We start from the raw sequence: 18,537 nt of genomic DNA, 5'->3' as shown, positions 1-18,537 counted from the left end.
CACCCTGTAATATATTTGGTTTCTGGAACACCCAGTAATATATTTGGTTTCTGGAACACCCTGTAATATATTTGATTTCTGGTACATTCTGTGATATCTCAGGTTTCTGAAACCTTTGTAATATATTTGGTTTATGTAATATATCTAGTTTCAAATAAAAATTAATATTTCAATTTTAACACTCCTTTGTTTTCCTGTCTTTTATTACCCATTGATTGCAGTTAGGCTACCTTTATCTTGTTTAATGGCTGAACAATAATGAATAAATGGTTGGTTTGTGGCTTTAGGAAACCTTTAAAAATTATATCCAATTTAAATAAAAATCAAGTTATGAGATTCGTCTACATTTCTTGTTGATACGATCCACAGACTAGATATACACAGACTGCTCATATGCTCTCACAGGCTAGGCAATGCATTCCTATAGCTGACCCAGCCCGGCATGCTACATTTCCACGAAATGTTTTTGACAGCCATTTAACGGCCACTTGTGGCATATAATACCCATTCAGGGGTTAAGTTTTAAAATTTTAAAAGAGATACTCTAACTTTTAATATAAATCATAAAATTCAGGAATTTGGTCTATTTTTGAAGGTTTTGTTTTTCGTATCTCTTATCTCGGAAAGCACAAATTTTGTTTACATCACTCCCGAACTTGACAGTACACAATGTGCATTCCCAGTAATTCTTCTTTGGTTTAAACTGAAATACTGTGATAGGAAGGAACTACGATGTGAATTCAAATATTCAGTGCATGTCTCTGATTCTATAGTTGCATATTTGAATTATTGAAATTGTTTTGGTTTATCTGGAACTAGTTTATTATACTGCATGCAATCCATAGATATATTTCTACCATAAGAAGAGAGTGCAGTGGGCTCTGTAATGCATGAAAATAGAAAAAAAGAGGATGGATGAATTGAGTGCGGGAGGGTAGGACGGGAGGAAGAAAAGAGGGAAGGACGGATTAGGAGAGAGGTAGAGGGTAGAGCGGGTGAGTAAAAAGGAAGAATGGGGGACGGATGAGAAGAGAGGGTAAGAAGGGATGACGGGTGAGGAGAGAAGTTGAAGTGGGGATAGATGAGTAGATAGGGTGAAGGGATGACGGACAAGTGCATGGAGGAACAAGAAAACGGATGAGAAGATAGGGTGAAGAGAAAACGAAGAAGTACATGGAGGAATAAGAAAATACTATATTCCAAATTACGTCCTTCTTCCTAGGAAATGGTTCTTCCTTCTAATTGATATACTTACTTCCGCACAATGCCATGGTTCAATTCCTTCAATACAAGGATACTTACTCCCCCACCATGCTTCAATACAAGGATACTTACTCCCCCACCATGCAATGGTTCAATTCCTTCAATACAAGGATACTTACTCCCCCACCATGCCATGGTTCAATTCCTTCAATACAAGGATACTTACTACCCCACCATGGTCCAATACAAGGATACTTACTCCCCCACCATGTTTTAATACAAGGATGCTTACTCCCTCACCATGGTCAAATACAAGGATACTTACTCCCTCACCATGGTCAAATACAAGGATACTTACTCCCCCACCATGGTTCAATACAAGTATACTTACTCCCTCACCATAGTTCAATACAAGGATACTTACTCCCAGACCATGGTTCCATAAAAGAATACTTACTCACCCACCTTGGTTCAATGCAAGGATACTTACTCCCCCACTATGGTTCAATACAAGGATACTTACTCACCCACCATGGTTCAATACAAGGATCCTTACTCCCTCACCATAGTTCAATACAAGGATACTTACTCCCAGACCATGGTTCCATAAAAGAATACTTACTCACCCACCTTGGTTCAATACAAGGATACTTACTCCCCCACTATGGTTCAATACAAGGATACTTACTCACCCACCATGGTTCAATACAAGGATACTTACTCTCCAACCATGGTTCAATGCAAGGTTATTATTTCCCAATGACGGTTCGATACTATAGTAAGTAAGTAAGTAAGTAATTATAAATTTATGAAATATAACAAAGAGAAAATAAACAAACAAATGAACAAACAAACAAAAACAAACAAACAAAAATGAGAAAATATTTAAATCCTCCAATATTAGAGGTTGTGGGAATATGTCCCTCCAATATAACTGGTGGTGGATTTCTAGTATTTTTCGAGGATGAACGAACAACTTTTAGAAATAATTATTTATCTCTTATTATAATGTTAAACAAATTAAATTGGTTTTCAGAGTTGTGAAAAAAGGTACAAAACTAGCATAATTACTTTTCCTCGATAGTGCAATACCTCTCTCCCTCACCCCTTTGTTCTCCCCTGTCCTCCTCCCCTCCTCTGGTTGAATAATAAAGCTGCATGATATTGAATTTCCAAACACTTGTGATCTAAAAGTTTTATATTACCGCAAGATAAAAGTATTAGTTTAAAACTTGTCCAATATAGGGTTTTATGAATATATATTAGAAATACAAACTTTTGAATTTTTTAAAGAAATAATTTGGTTTTTGGTTAATATGCCAGCGTGCCTTCGTTTTTGAACATATTTTTATCAATATTTAATCAAGGTTTTGCGGTTTTTCTATTTTTTCTTTTTTGTTTGGTATAAAATTATGCATTGCTCATTAAAATGGATAACTGTGTTGTATTCAATCTACATAATAAAACAAGACATTCCTATATATGTTGTGCCAGCCAAACGGCTGGACCGATTGGGCTGACATTTTTTGTGGACACTCATGGGTGGCCGGGGGGTGTTTTTTAATTCCACGGGAAACGCCGGGCCCTTCAGCTAATATATATTAATTCAGAAATGATGGACTTTCAGGCTGTTTAAATATTTCTAGCATCATTTATTTTTTAAAAAAAATTGGGACTTTAAGCTTAACTAAATATGAATATAGAATTCATGAACTCAAGTTTTTCTTCATTTTATGTCATAAAAACATTTGTTATGATTTGTAAAAACTATTCTTCTTCAAATGTTTTACATTAAAACAATATTTTATTGATTTTCTTGTAAACGAATTCATGTTTATCGTTGACATGTGTCGTTCTTAGACTACCCCCAATCTCGTAGATGTATATGACATGTTACTACAATATCTTTTTAACACTTTCCACAACGCATTAAAATCAAACTCGGGAAAAAAAATCAAAAAAATCTAGGTTATTAATATATTGAAAAAAAGTGTAATTTGATTTGTCTCCTTTAAATATCAATGTGTAATCACTTTAACCAATCAGAAACGAACAGCAAAAATATTAACATCGACATCGTTCATAAAGAAGAATTATATGGATTTTGTTAGAAATCATGCAAGTCTAAAGGTTGAATCAGATTCTTGAATGCAGAGCAGAGCGTATGTAAAAGTTGGGAGGAACGCAACAATTTAATATTTTGAATATTCGTGTTTTCTCTAATCCGTGGTGCATCCACCACACAGATCCAGACTCTTTTGAAAAGTTGCATACATTTTTCAAATTGGGTCAACTTTGAAAAATCGCAACTCCTTGCAGTCATTTAATTTTACGTCACTAACTTAATTATATTGTTTTGTTGCCACATACATTTAAACCTATAAAGCACTTGTTTCTAGATTTAGACAAGAAGGCTTTAGCGTGAGAGCTTTCAACCTTTGGATATCAGGGCCACATTTCAGAAAACCCATTCATGGAACAACACAGAGATAAGAGAAGGGAAGAGGGAGGGGGAGAAAAGGAAGGGAAGAGGGAGGTGAAGAAAAGAGAAGGGAAGAGGGAGTGGGAGAAAATGTAAATAGAAGAAGGAGAAAAGAGAAAGGAAGAGGGGGGGGGAGAAAATAGAAGTGAAGATGGAGGAGGAGAAAAGAGGAGAGAAGAGGGAGGGGGAGAAAAAAAGAAGGTAAGAGAGAGGAGGAGAAAAGATTAAAGGAGGAAGGAGAAAAGTGGAAGTGAAGTAGGAAGTAGGAAGTGAAATAGGAGGAATAGAGGAAGAAGTAGAAAGAGATAAGAAAGGAGGAGAAAAGGAAAAAGGAGAAGAATTCGAGAAAGAAAGAGAAATGAGGAAAAAGGAAGAAATGAGGGAAAATACAAAAATTAGGTAGAGGAAAGAGGAGGAAGGGAGTGGAAGGAAATAAATTAATGAAAGGATAAGTGAGAAAAGATGGAAAGGAAAATAAGGTGAGAAAGGAGAAAAAAATAGAATAAAATGTAGGTGAAAAGAGGAGGAAGAAAGAGGTATAAAAGAAAGAGGGATAATAGGATTGAATTTCTGAACTTGATTTATTGCAATCATGTAACTATGCATATTGCAGTGCAAAGCCACATCTGTGTAGTATTTTGCTTTAAAATCTTAATTCAAAATTAAAGTCAAATTCCAATGGTAGAAAAATCACTTGACGTTAATACAGGAAAAACATTTAGATTTTATTTTGTAAAAGCATGAAAGAACCCAGAAAACGACATGAATGATAAAAATTAAGAAAAAATAAAATAATAATAACTCCGTAGAATGAATCAAGGCGAGACTTTGAAACACAAAAAGGTGGTAAAAAGTAAACCAAAGAAATGGCAGAAAGAAGTTTGACGAAGAAAAGACAAAACAAGAAGTATGGGGGGAAACATATCCCCCAGTGGTTATCACAGACATATCTGGAAAGAATAAAAAGACTAAGATTGAGTTGAAGAGATGAAAACTCCAGATTACGAAATAAAGAATGAAAGAATGAAAATATAAAAAGTGAGATACTGAGATTGTAAGAAAGTCAACACCAACGACAGCAACTGGGTTGAACCAGAGAAAAAACTTATTTAATATTTTTTTATCATACAAAAAGGTACTTTTTGTTGAAAAAATGGTATTTTAGTTTCTTTACTTTTACCATAATATACATAAATGGTGTAGCTGGACGGTTATCCAATTAAGGCAATTAGATTAAATTTTCAAATTGCATTAATCTCATGTTACTTTCACATATATATTTATTAAAGTCTGTTTAAAATTTCTTAGGAATAAACAATATCCGAATATTCTGTAAAAATTGAAATCATAAAGGATAAGATTAAAAAAATCGCAGGAAGTTTTGATTTCAAATATATTTTAAAACTTTTTTTTGGTAAAATCAATTCACAATTTATAATTTATAATAAGGATGTTATTTATTGCAATAATATTAAAAATCTTTAAAATATTCAATTTAATATTTCACCTAATTTTATTACAGGGGACATTAGTTCCAAAACTAACACTTGGCCCATTTCTAACACTGAGTGTTAGAAAGGGTCTCAAATAGAAAGATAGGGTTTTTCGGATCCCGTCCTATAATAAGAATAAAAGTATAACAAGAACTATAACAAACATTTTCATAAGCATGACTCGAGGACAACAATATCAATTTTAAACTTCTTTCTGAAATCAAAATTAAAACCGGAGTTCTTTTTATATTAAAACCATTGACCGTTTTCAAGACAATGTCGGGTTTTCTATTTTCGCACATATGTCCTGAATTCTCGATTTTCGAGACAAAACTCATTTTCTCGTTTCTGCAATTTCTAACACTCAGTGCTAGAAAAAGGCCGTGTTAGAAATTATTCCCCCTGTATTAGGATTCACAGTACCCCCCCCCCCCCTCTTCTAGGATATCCTCTTTGATCAGACCTCTATTAATTGAGAAATCTTGACGAACTATTCTGCATAAATCAACTTTTAGTTGCGTACATTAACATAATATTAATTATTTACGCTTTCAAGAATTTATATTAAGACGCAGGATCAGAATATTTCAACATTACGAATCAAGGATACACAGGATAGTTTTTCTACGCAGAATTACCAGAAAGAATTGAGCCGACGCAACATCTGGGATTGGAACTATAGGAAAGAAATAATTGATTCTTTGCTATAAACTTAGATAATTTTATCTAAAAGAATTCATAGGGATTGGAAAATTAGACTTTGTGGTAACTACTATACATGCATACAGATGATACAATCATACTATATGATGCAGCAAAATGGGACATGAGTACACAGGATGCATAAATACTCCCTTCTGAAAGGTGTCAGTGAGCCTTCTCGTTCATATTTTTTTTGTACAACTGTTATACATATTATTCTCTGCCCGCTCCCCTCCCCAAACACCTCAATATCCCTCCCCCCTTCCCTCCCGGCCCTTCCCGCTTACCCAGCACAGGTTGTTCTGCCTAAATACTTTTATGATTACATTAAAACAAACGCGGAGAAGTATTTATTACATATTTAGATTTAAAACAGGAAATAAAAATCAGATTACAAAATATCTGGTGTGTCCTAAAATAAAAAAATGTCTGGAGACAGTTTGCAGAAAGCTATTTAATTCGTCCTAGAAGTTATATCAAATTGCTAAACATTTTAGAATGTTAATGCTTGTCTGTTTTTCTTGGACACCCCTTCTATACATTCTATGCATAGTTTTGCAAGAATGTTGATATAATCGTAAAAGTTTTTTCTGTCTGCAACACCATATATTTACCTTAGCAACACCCAATTTTCTTACAATTTTATCTCTTTTTTTCCTTTCCGAAACCCACCTCTCCATTTTGCCTTTCTTCGCCCACCTTTTCCTGACATTTCTTTCTTTTATCTTTCTTTATTCGCCATTCAATCTTTTCCTTTTTAGTCTGTAAAATTCGTCCACCTTTTCCTGCCATTTTCTTCCACCTTTTCCTGCCATTTTCTTCCACCTTTTCCTGTCATTTTCTTCCACCTTTTCCAGTAATTTTTCTTCCACCTTTTCCTGTCATTTTCTTCCACCTTTTCCAGTAATTTTTCTTCCACCTTTTCCTGCCATTTTCTTCCACCTTTTCCAGTAATTTTCTTCCACCTTTTCCTGCCATTTTCTTCCACCTTTTCCAGTAATTTTCTTCCACCTTTTCCTGCCATTTTCTTCCNCACTCATCAATCTGATATCATTATCAATTTTAATTCTTCCTTATCACAACTATCCAGAATTCTTTCTTTTCTCACTCATCAATCTGATATCATTATTAATTTTAATTCTTCCTTATCACAACTACCCAGAATTCTTTCTTTTCTAGCTTTTTTATCCATTAATAAAATTATTAAAATCCTATCATCCCTTCCTTAAAAAAAAATATTCTCTCTTTTCTACATGGATCCTTTACTATGATTTTTTTCCTTTTATTTTTGACATCCCCCCCCCCCCTGTGTCTTTGATATCCTTCAAACCTTGATTCCTCATCTTTCTGTCCTACCATGAAAAATAAGATTATGTTCAGAACATGATTTCATGTTTTCCGATTTTGTAAAAATCATCTTGTGGTGCATCATTTGATGACATATGGTTGCATCATCCCCCGGTTCAAGATTGCAATCATTCTCTCACAAAGATCTCTGTTCAACCAATTTCCGCGAAGATTAAAATTTCAGCATCCTCAAGTTTAAAAAGAACATTCATTTCAGGTTTTGTTTTCGATTTCTATACTCCTGGTTTAAATTTAATCATTTAAAATCTGCAGGTTTATGTTTAATCATGACAAATCTAGACTTTAGGTTTAGATTTAATCATTATATAAATATCTATTGACTCAAGGTTAAGGCTTAATCATGAGATATCCAGACTCCAAGTCCAGGTTTAATCATGATACATCTAGACTCCAGGTCCAGGTTTAATCATGATATATCTAGACTCCAGGTTCAGGTTTAATCATGATATACAGTGAAACCCTTAAAAAATAATACATCGAAAGAATTTATCAAATGTCGTCTTGACAATTTTTCAATGAGTTTTATACTATATTACGTAAATTTCAGTATTTGCGAAAATAAATAAATAGCCATGAACATGCGGGAACAGTTTTAAAGAGTTCCATATAATCATTTAATTAAAAAACTGAATATCTGCAACATTCCATTATCAGAAAGTGAAGAATACGACATTTGATGAATTCTTTCGATGTATTCGTTATTAAGGGTTTCACTGTATCTAAACTACAGGTTCAGATTTAATCATGATAAATCTAGACTCCAGGATCAGGTTTAATTACGATATACATAGACTTAAGGTTCAGGTTTAATCATGACATATACAGACTCCATGTCCAGGTTTAATCATGACACATCAAGACTCCAGGCTTAGGTTTAATCATAATAAACCTGGACTCCAGGTTCAGGTTTAATCATGATACATCGATACTCCAGGATCAGGTTTAATCATGACATATCTAGACTCAAGGTTCAGGTTTAATTATGATATATCTAGACTCCAGGTTCAGGTTTAATCGTGATATATCTAGACTCCAGGTTCAGGTTTAATCGTGATAAATCTAGACTCCAGGTTCAGATTTAATCATGATATTTCTAGACTCCAGGTTCAGGTTTAATCGTGATATATCTAGACTCCAGGTTCAGGTTTAATCGTGATATATCTAGACTCTAGGTTCAGATTTAATCATGGTATATCTAGACTCCAGGTTCAGCTTTAATCATGATATATCTAGACTCCAGGTTCAGGTTTAATCATAATATATCTAGACTCCAGGCTCAGGTTTAATCGTGATATATCTAGACTCCAGGTTCAGATTTAATCATGATATATCTAGACTCCAGGTTCAGGTTTAATCGTGATATATCTAGACTCCAGGTTTAATCGTGATATATCTAGACTCCAGGTTTAATCGTGATTTATCTAGACTCCAGGTTCAGGTCTAATCATGATATATCTAGACTCCAGGTTCAGGTTTAATCGTGATATATCTAGACTCCAAGTTCATATTTAATCATGATATATCTAGACTCCAGGTTAGGTTTAATCATGATATACTCTATAGGTTAAAGTTTTCACCGATATAAATATATCAAGTTACCAAATAATCTATTCTTAATCTCCTATTGAGAACTTGAGTCGTGTCTGAACCTAAGTTCTAATCTAAGGAAATTAGACCGGATTTATCAAGGGGGGTTGAAAACTATGCTTAGACACCTCAAAGTTATTTTAAGTGTGAAAATAATGTTTTAATCTTAGCTGTTATCAGAAATATAATAATATAATATGAATATCATGTAGAGGTAAAATTTGAAATTTTTGAACTCTTCACATTAATTACAAAACAAAATATTACCAAAACGAAAACAATTTCGAAAAAATTCCATGATAAAAAATATCTTTAAACACAAGGCGTTTAAAATATTAAAAAAATAATGGAAACCTCGAGATCATTTTAATTATTCTTTATTTAACCATAAAATTGTGTCATTTATTCCGGCATTTATTTATTATGAAAACCATATTATTTGGAATTATCTTTATATATGAAAACCTTATTGTCTGGAATTATCTTTAAATATGAAAACCATATTGTTTGGATTTATCTTTAAATATGACAACCATATTGTCTGGAATTATCTTTAAATATGAAAACCATATTGTCTGGAATTATCTTTAAATATGAAAGCCATATTGTCTGGAATTATCTTTAAATATGAAAACCATATTGTCTGGAATTATCTTTAAATATGAAAGCCATATTGTCTGGAATTATTTTTAAATATGAAAACCATATTGTTTGCAATCATCTTTAAATATGAAAACCATATTATCTGGAATTATCTTTAAATATGAAAACGACATTGTCTGAATTATCTTTAAATATGAAAACCATATTGTCTGAATTATCTTTAAATGTGAAAACCATATTGTCTGGAATTATCTTTAAATGTGAAAACCATATTGTCTGGAATTATCTTTAAAGATGAAAACCATATTGTCTGGAATTATCTTTATATATTTAAATAAAATGTCATAACAAGGAAACCTATATTGCAACAACGGGACAAAAACCTTCACATAATATTTTCGTAGTAAACTAAGTGTATTGTTCCCGCCCCCCCCCCCCTCTCCATTCCCAAAACAAAAACACGAACTAATTTTCCATATTTGCAAATCTTAACATTATATTTCAAATTATCGTGTTTATTTTGTGTACAGAAAATTTTTATCACAGGGTCACGTGAAGGACATATTGACGTCCTTTAACTCGCAGTTTTGGAGAAGAGACACTTTATTTTAGTTCCGATCCCGCGCTTTTCCCTCGTTTGACGGGATAGGTTGGTTCCATTCTCAGTATAGTTCTGCATGGTTTCATATACCGGAGCAGGAACTTCAATCTCAACCTCCTCGTAGGTTCTATCTGCTGTCAGTCGCTGACACTTGATTGTGATCATTTTCTCAGTCTTGGTTTTATCCTTCTCCGGGGTTTTTCGATTCTGCTTCGGAGTTTTCGTCGTTATCGAGATAGTTGGAGCTTTGGTGTTGGATACAGAGTGCATGGATGCGTCGCTTTTCGTGCTCGAAAGCGTGCTTGACTTAGAACGCATACTCATCGAGCTGAGGCTACCCATCTTCGATCTTGAGTTAAGAGTTGGAGATCGGGGCGATCCTTCGCTCTGTCGGGAGGAGACAGGTGACTCCTCGCCTCCGGTTCGTGGAGAACTCTTTGGTGTGAAGCTATCCTTAGGAGTATGAAACTGATCCCAGAAGGTTTCGGACGGTTCAATGTGAAGAAGAGAATCGTCCGGAGTGCTCATCAAGGATGAATTTAAAGGTCTCAGGCTAGTTCGAAGCATGTCATTCCGGTGACGGGTTACCGAGAGACTTCGGTTCCTGTGCTTTTTCGAGATCATGGGAGAAGGAGTATTCTGGGTCGGAGTAATAAGGGAGGATTGCCTATGATGAGCTGGGGGAGGAGTTGAAGAGTTCAACTGATTCAAGGAGTTTTGTCTCATGTGAACAGGAGACGGAGAAGGGTTGGAGGAGGGTGGATTTGACTGGTTAATAGTGGGCGGAGGAGATATCTGCCCTAAGGAGGTCAGAGCTGCCACTTCTAAGGCGGAAGCAACGCCTCGAATCGATGTTTTGGCGGAGGTTTCAACGTACATGACAGCTTGAATCTGTTGTGACATGGATAGAGCTTGTTGGGATGACACGGGAGATTTCCCAACCTTGGCTAAGTTTTGAATCACATTTCTGTCAGTTCTTAAATCACTCTGACACCCGACTAGGATAATAGGTGTAGTTGGAGCTTGACTGCGGAGCTCCGGAACCCAGGAATTGATCGCACTGAACAGTGTACTTGGATCACTGATATTGTAGCAGAGCATAAACACGTCTGCCTCCCTGGATGCAAGGGAGCGAGTGCTGTTTCCCTCTCTGCTCCCTGATGTATCCCAGATGGTGTATCGAACCCTCCTGTTTGCAACCATGGAGTCGGAGATGTATCGGTTGAATGTCGTCGGTGCGTAGTTCTGAAAATAAAGATAATATTAATTATTATTATAATTGAGATATTTAATTAACAATTACTATGAAACACTAGATATACTAGTATTTGAAAATATCGTATGATGAATTACGTTTAATTGTCATGTGATCTTGTGATTTAAGTTCAAGGCGGAGATAAGCATGCTATAATCCTCCAACCATTGTAAACTTGTTTATTCAACATATATTCTAGCAGGTTGAAACTTAATCACCTCCCCCCCTAACCCTCTTTATGAGCGATACACCCCCCCCCCTTTCTCCTTGTTCCAGTGTATCAGTATTAAAAACAAACTGGCGCGGCACCAATATAAATATTCCAATTCCTAGTTGAAACTTGCCAGAATAGATCAATCCTTTACTCCTCACTACTGCAAAGCAAACCCTGAGCAATCTCATCCTCCCAAACCCTAAACCTTGCTCGTATTGTAAGATTGACAGGATCAGGGTTATAAACCCAAAATCAGGATGAATTGAGAAAGAACAAGACCATTGAGTCGGTAGCAGTTAGTTCCTGTGTTTGCAAATATACCCTGTATTATATCTAGGTTTAGAATATTGGAACTTTATTGTATTGTATTCAAGTATATTCATCTATTCATCTATTCATCTATTCACCTATTCATCAGTCAAATTTACGCCTGGATGGATCCATCCACCCATCAATCCATCAATCCATCTTGAATCAATTCAGCATGATTAATCTTAATCCAAGGTTTGCACATCTTTAAGTATTGATTTGACAAGACATGTGAATACAAAGAAGAATAAATGAATAAAAACGATAATTAACGAATAAATGAGTTCTAAACTAGAGGTTTGTAAATATGTAGAAAAGACTACCCGGAAAGAGTGAAACTGTTACAAACCAATTGTCTGGTTTAAGTAAGTTGCGTACTTCCTTTAATTTCAATTGTTATTTTTCCGGTTGGTTAAACGAACCTTCCATACCTACTGGAGTAAAACCTCATTTTTGTACGTCCTTTATCAGCTTGGATAATTTCTAGATTTTGAACATTGCCCCACCGCCCCCCCCCATTCAGGAGTAATTTATCATCGTATAGGGTTGAATCCATCTCCTTACTTTAATAAATCAACAGCAACCAAATCCAGTGTTTTACAGCTTTAAAGCTAATAAACTAAGTATTGTGTGAATTTAACAGGTTTATAAGGTTTCGGACCGGGAGTAAAAACTATCTTAAGACCTTCATTTTTGTACAGAAAGATAGTAGTAGATGAATTTTTATGAAAACTTTGTAATATTTATTGGAAAGAATGTTTAAAAGTAAATATTACGAGATTAGATTAAATTTACAAAAGTGAGAGTTTTATCTTCCAAAAGAACTCCAGGTCAGGGATTGAGAGCTAGCGGATTAAGAACAAGAGAAATCCAGGTTAGGGATTGAGAATTATAGGGTTGAGAACAACAGAACTCCAGGTTAGGGATTGAGAGCTAGAGGATTAAGAACAAGAAGAGAACTGAAAGTTAGGGATTGAAAATTATAGGGTTGAGAACAAGAGAACTCCAGGTTAGGGATTGAGAGCTAGAGGATTAAGAACAAGAAGAGAACTGAAGGTTAGGGATTGAAAATTGGAGGATTGAGAGGAGATACAAGAGAACTAAAGGTTGTGGATCGAGAACAAAGAGAACTGATAACTTTTAAGGATTGAGAAGAAGTGAACTAAGGTTTAAGAAAAAGTTACCTAAGGATTAAGAAAAGGTTAACTAAAGGATTAAGAAGATGTGAACTAAAGGATGAAGAAGATGTGAACTAAGGATTAAGAAGATGTGAACTAAAGGATTAAGAAGATGTGAACTAAAGGATTAAGAAGACGTGAACTATAGGATTAAGAATACTTGAACTAAGGGAATTTAGAAAAAGTGAACTAAGGATTAAGAATACTTGAACTAAGGGAATTGAGAAAAAGTGAACTACAGAATTAAAGACCTGAACTAGAGGATTAAAAAGACGTGAACTAGATCTCAAAGGATAAATGCAAAGACATTAAATCCTACGCCTACTCTATGCCCGCGACATAATACTAACCCAGATGTGGAACTAAGTAAATTTGGGCGTTGCAGCCTCAAAAACTCATTCAGACCTGCCACGTTTTTGTCCCTGATACAAGAGAAATCATTAGGCAGGTTTTTATTAACCCTCAAATGGTTAAATGGAACTGTAAAAACGGTGCTAACAATATTTTCTAAGATTCTGAATACAAAGTTACAAACTTTACAACTATGTAAAGTCAGCCAAATATGCCAAGAGTTCCAAACGGTCCTTAATATGTCCANTAGAAAGCATTAGTGTCGTAAAAAATGAAAAAGGGAAGTATTTCAATTTGACTTCAGACTTTAAAGCGCACCTGCAGCCTTTGAACTATTCAGAAGATAAATTATTCTCGTCAAAAGATAATTTATTAGCGTTAAACACATTTTCTTATCATTAGTCAAAGCCATAAATATTTAAAGAATATTAGAAATATTAATTCATGGAAGTTAAGTTGTGTAAACATGACCTTTACACTTTCCGTCAACAAGGACTGGATGCGTCCTAACTCCTGGTTGTAGCAATACTACGGCTCAGAGGTTTTCTAGTTTCCGTGGATAGATTTCTCACCACAATTTCATTGATTTGCCAAGTTCTAGGTTTGGCAAAAATCTGATTACAGGTTTGATATCTGATCAAGGACGCTGGGTTAGCAGTCTGCCCTTGCACTGTTTTGAGAACAAAGATATGTGAATTTATCATGATTTTGGACAATTATTTATCATATTCTCTTCTCTACCTACTTGAACACCTACACTACAATATATTCTTGATATAAAGGATAAAGGTAACAAACCCAACCTTATCTCTGGTCAACTTGTCTAGGGTCTAGACAGTAGGCACAGTCATGTATTAATAATATTTCATCAGAAATTCAAGAAATTTATAAAAATCATGTTTATTCCTGATTCACCAAAAATCAGAATTTCTTTGTTTGTTTCAGAATTTTAAGGGGGGAATAGGAGTAAGAAATGGGAGCAGGACAATTCCCCGCCCTCAACACCAAGATCCCAATCAGTAAACTGTCCGTAGTAATTATCACCCCAAAAAAACAAACCCGAATTTTAATTCATTTCTAGATTCCTGCAACTCCACCAAGCTAGGATCAACTCAATCTTTAAACTCAAAAAAAGAAAAAAAAACTATTCTCAAACTCGACTTTCTAACCTTTGATTTTGAAGCCTGATATTTCGATGTTTAACTCGAGCAGAATTCTTTATAAAAAATATCAAAAATCTACGAATAGGTTGAAATGTAAAAGGATTGAATAATTAGATTAGAAAACTAGAGTTTCAGACAAGTGTTCAGTTCCTTTAAGGTTTAAAAACAAAATCTTTTCATGAAATCTTGACGGATGTGCGTAAATCACAGTGACGAAATCTGTTTTCTGCCAAAGTATTAATTATCTTAAATAAACATGATGAAATTTGGAAATTCCAAATGAATCATTAGAAATAATTTACACAAACTATGTCGCAACCTTATTCATCATTATAAGTAATTTATCATAGTATTAAAGATAATTTAAAATAGTGAATTTGTCTGACCGCAACCTCAATTTTCTGATGTTAAAATGCGTATAAATAAATGAATAAATATATATTTAAAGGGACTGTTAACGAAATTGCATTGGCAAAAAGATTTAAAACGCGCGCGTGAGTTTTAAAAGTTTTGTCGGATAAAAATTTTCAAGCTGGAAAACCGACTTTATTTATCAGATTAAAGGGAGTGTTCGCGAAAAACGAAAAGGAGTATAGGCTTACGGCAAAAAATAAGCGCTTTTGATCGCTACTAATATTTTTCGACGCAATCGTATATAGTTAATATTTCAATTTTTGGCGCTGGATTTTCGAACATTCCTGGATAATATGAAAATGTCGCCTTAATTATCAAAAATCCTCAAAACAGGAATAAATGTTTTTAAAAGTAACTATTAGGTCACACAAAAAAATATTAAGAAATATCAACTATATACGAATGCGTCGAAAAATTATTAATGATTATTGGTTGTAATATCTGAATAATTTGTTTGGAATTAAATTGATTTTTTTACGATCCGAGTTGAATGTTGCAACTTTCTGAATTTGTATGGACGCTACATTCTTCAACATGATTCGTGTTTAACAATTTTCCCCTTATAGACGCAACAGTCAAATTAAAATTAGTACCGATCAAAAGAGATTATTTTGTCGCCGTAATCATATCCCCTTTAATTTTTTGCGAACACTCCCATTAAGGTAACAAAGGTATCTTTTTAAATGGAGGGTTACTAAAATTACACCTACATTCTACAGTCCCTTTTCGAGTAGATATCTAGAGTTCATTAGTCTCTCATGTCTACACAATATCTCTCCTCTTACAAAAAAATTCAAATTTCAATCAACACTACTCTCCTCTCCTCCTTCAAGATTTTAAAATATCTTTTATGAGACTTACTTATCCTATACATTCTCCTCCATACCCCACTACCTTCAGTTTTATTTCTTTAAAATGTTTTATTTTTTCTTACAACTTTACCATTTAACAACTTCAATCTATTTCCTTTTCCGTTTAGTTGAAATTCTTCCTTTTCCAGCCAAACTATTTAGAAAGAATCATAAGATGACTCAGATTGAAAGTCCAAACTAAAGATAAAGAGCTCCTGTGTTTCTAGAGTATCCTGGAGTAGTCAGAATTCCTGAACCTTTAACTAACCACTAGGCCTGGATTACTCAACCAGCAACCAGCTAAGAAAATTTACCATCCGGAAAAAAAGAGAAATACCAAGTCACGAAAAATGAAACACAAATGCCGATTGGAAAAAAAAGATTTTTATATTCTAACCTAACNATGGAATCGTTGTGAATACTTTGGTTGTTTTCAACCCTTTTTTTTGCAATGAAAACATTCCAAATAGTTGTAAAATACCGACGGTATAAAAATTCTGAGATGTTGGCCGAAGCAAGTTAAAACTGTGTAAATGGAAGGGAGGGGTTCTAATCCATCCTTAAATGTATGCACGCTCTCATTGGAAACCTAGAAGGGGGCGTTCGTGATAGAGATGTTAAATAATTGAGTTTTGGAGCGAGGGGGAGAGTTTTGGAGCAAATAGAGATTTATAAAGCGATTAAGAGAGAGTTGAGCAAATCTTTTAGTTCAGGATCAAATTGGAGAGTTTGATGCAAAACTAAGAGTTTGAAAAAATTTGATAGTTCTTGAGCAAATATGAGTTGCTAAAATGAGAGTTCTGGAGAAAATTAAAGTGCTATTCAGCAAAATAGGGTAGTTATAAGAGTTCGGATGAAATTGGCTACTGAGAGTTTTAAGATCATACTCAGGAGATAGAGGAGAGGAAGGTTTTAAAGAAGAGAGCTATGACAACAGAACAAAACAGAACTTAAGTATTTTAGAGAGAGTTACAAATCCGTTAAAGGACAGGTGTAGTGTAATAAAAATGAGAGAAAACTTAGCTTAAGCCTGAATTAATTGCATGGATAGTAACATATTAAAAAAACTCTGACCACGGAGATTTAGCAGTTTTCTGCGATAAATGTGCAAGAATTTGCACAGATTGGACATGTGTGTAATGTGTATGCAAATATCCTAGCTATATTTTTAAACGTGTTCTCAGCAAACAGATTGCAGATTAGCTTGCGAAAATTTCTCTAAATCCCGTGACCTGACGTAAAAATTTGAAATATTTAAAACGTCCATTTTATCTCTGTTGACCGAACACATTGTGGTGAGAATTTGAAAAATATTTTGAAGCCGAGTGTTTAAATCTGTTCACCCAACCATGGGTAGACCTGAGACCACTTTTCAAAATTATTTTAAAATATGAGAAATATCCAAGGTATGAACAACTCTAGTCGTCATCAATTGATGATTTTTAATTAAATGAAAGCAAAATTAGCAACTATAGTTGATCCCCGGTAGAAAGATAAATTAAATACAATATTTAAAATTGAACTTGAACTAGATTCATAATCTTTGATAATGTCAAAAGAAAGATAATACTATAAATCCATAAAATAAATACAAATTGTGATATTTGAAAAAAATTACGTTTTGTATTAAATGATGGGGCATGAAAAAATGTTGTGTTACAAATATTTTCTCAATCATTAAAATATAAATATATATCAATATGTTTATAATGTAATGTTATTTCAACTGCAAGATATGTTTATATTTCGTAAATATAAATTCTCTAATAAAATATATATTGTACAACCGTAACATGAAAGTTGTGAGACAAGTAATAAAAAGATTCGATATAAATCTATGAAAAAATTCTTTAAATTTACCTGAATAAAAATATCTTCGCAAAACCTTGTGACGAGCGCAGTTTTCCCCACTCTGCAGTCCCCAACTAGGACCACAGTAACCTCTTCAGGTCTTGGGACTCGTCCTCTCATTCTTTCACTCATCGTCCCTCCTCACACTATTCGTCTTTTAGTAATCCTGCCTCGTCCAGCAATTTGACTATATTTGTATCACTCTACCTTGGTCCGCGGTATTTTTGTTACTAGTGAAGAATTTGTGAGTGCGACTCTATACTCTCCGCATCCCTAGGTTCTGGTTGGTTAAACGTCGAGATCACGTGATCAACCCGGCCAATCACAAGCCAGCAACATATGTTTCTAAACATGTAGTAAACTTGAATGAAGAGTATATGTGGGGAGGTTAACCCCCATCATTGTCATCCCATCCTTCCCCTTCAGCGACACTTACACACATAACTTTTAAGGATTGAGANCCCCCCCTCTATGAAGTAAGTCCCCCCTAATCCTCATATATGGAGTATTAAGTGTTAAGGTTCCGACTCATGATTCAGATCTTCCTTGAATTCAATTAAAATTGTTAGGATCGTTTAATCACCCTTTCAATGCAATCCCCCCCGCCCTCGCTTGAACCGATCTCCCCCCACCTTTTTGAACTGCAGATCCCCCCTTCTTCGATCCTTTGTCATTTCATCTTCAATGCTATCGATGAAAAACAATCTTCAAATTCTTCAAGTTCAAATTTTCTCTTTATCCTGAACAAAGCGTAGTACGCCGGAGAATGACGCATTTTTATGTGATGAGTAATTTTCATTTTATGCGTCATTTAATTGTCTTATTTAGTTTTTTTCGACTTTATATTCATTTATTACAATGATTTAAAAAACACAGACAGGAAAAGAACTAAAAAACATATTCTGTTTACAT

The 18,537-nt window shown here is 34.3% G+C and overlaps 1 protein-coding gene across 3 annotated transcripts; it reads right to left on the bottom strand.

Moving 5' to 3' along the window:
- Nucleotides 1–9,916: 9,916 nt before the first annotated feature.
- Nucleotides 9,917–17,876, bottom strand: LOC111706911 (mitochondrial Rho GTPase 1). Of its 3 annotated transcripts, none has more exons than XM_023479855.1 (2): nt 17,635–17,876; nt 9,917–11,284 (listed from the first exon to the last, which is right to left on the bottom strand). In XM_023479855.1, the coding sequence occupies exons 1-2, from the start codon at nt 17,755–17,757 to the stop codon at nt 10,013–10,015; spliced, it is 1,395 nt and encodes a 464-aa protein (XP_023335623.1). In that variant the 5' UTR covers nt 17,758–17,876; the 3' UTR covers nt 9,917–10,012. The 3 variants fall into 3 exon arrangements, with proteins under 3 accessions (XP_023335623.1, XP_023335625.1, XP_023335626.1); XM_023479857.1 differs by lacking the exon at nt 17,635–17,876 and adding an exon at nt 14,516–14,652; XM_023479858.1 differs by lacking the exon at nt 17,635–17,876 and adding an exon at nt 13,818–14,079.
- Nucleotides 17,877–18,537: the final 661 nt, after the last annotated feature.

This window comes from Eurytemora carolleeae, unplaced genomic scaffold (genome assembly GCF_000591075.1).
Source record: "Eurytemora carolleeae unplaced genomic scaffold, Eaff_2.0 scaffold758, whole genome shotgun sequence".
In the NCBI taxonomy this organism is placed as follows: domain Eukaryota; kingdom Metazoa; phylum Arthropoda; class Copepoda; order Calanoida; family Temoridae; genus Eurytemora; species Eurytemora carolleeae.
This window is presented reverse-complemented; position numbering and strand designations above follow the sequence as displayed.

Bases quoted from the DNA above. Each gene is read 5' to 3' on its own strand.
- LOC111706911 (XM_023479855.1), bottom strand. From the start codon at position 17,757: ATGAGTGAAAGAATGAGAGGACGAGTCCCAAGACCTGAAGAGGTTACT. The intron at 11,285-17,634 runs GTAAATTTAAAG...CTTTATTTTCAG, and splicing joins GCGAAGATATTTTTATTCAG to AACTACGCACCGACGACATT.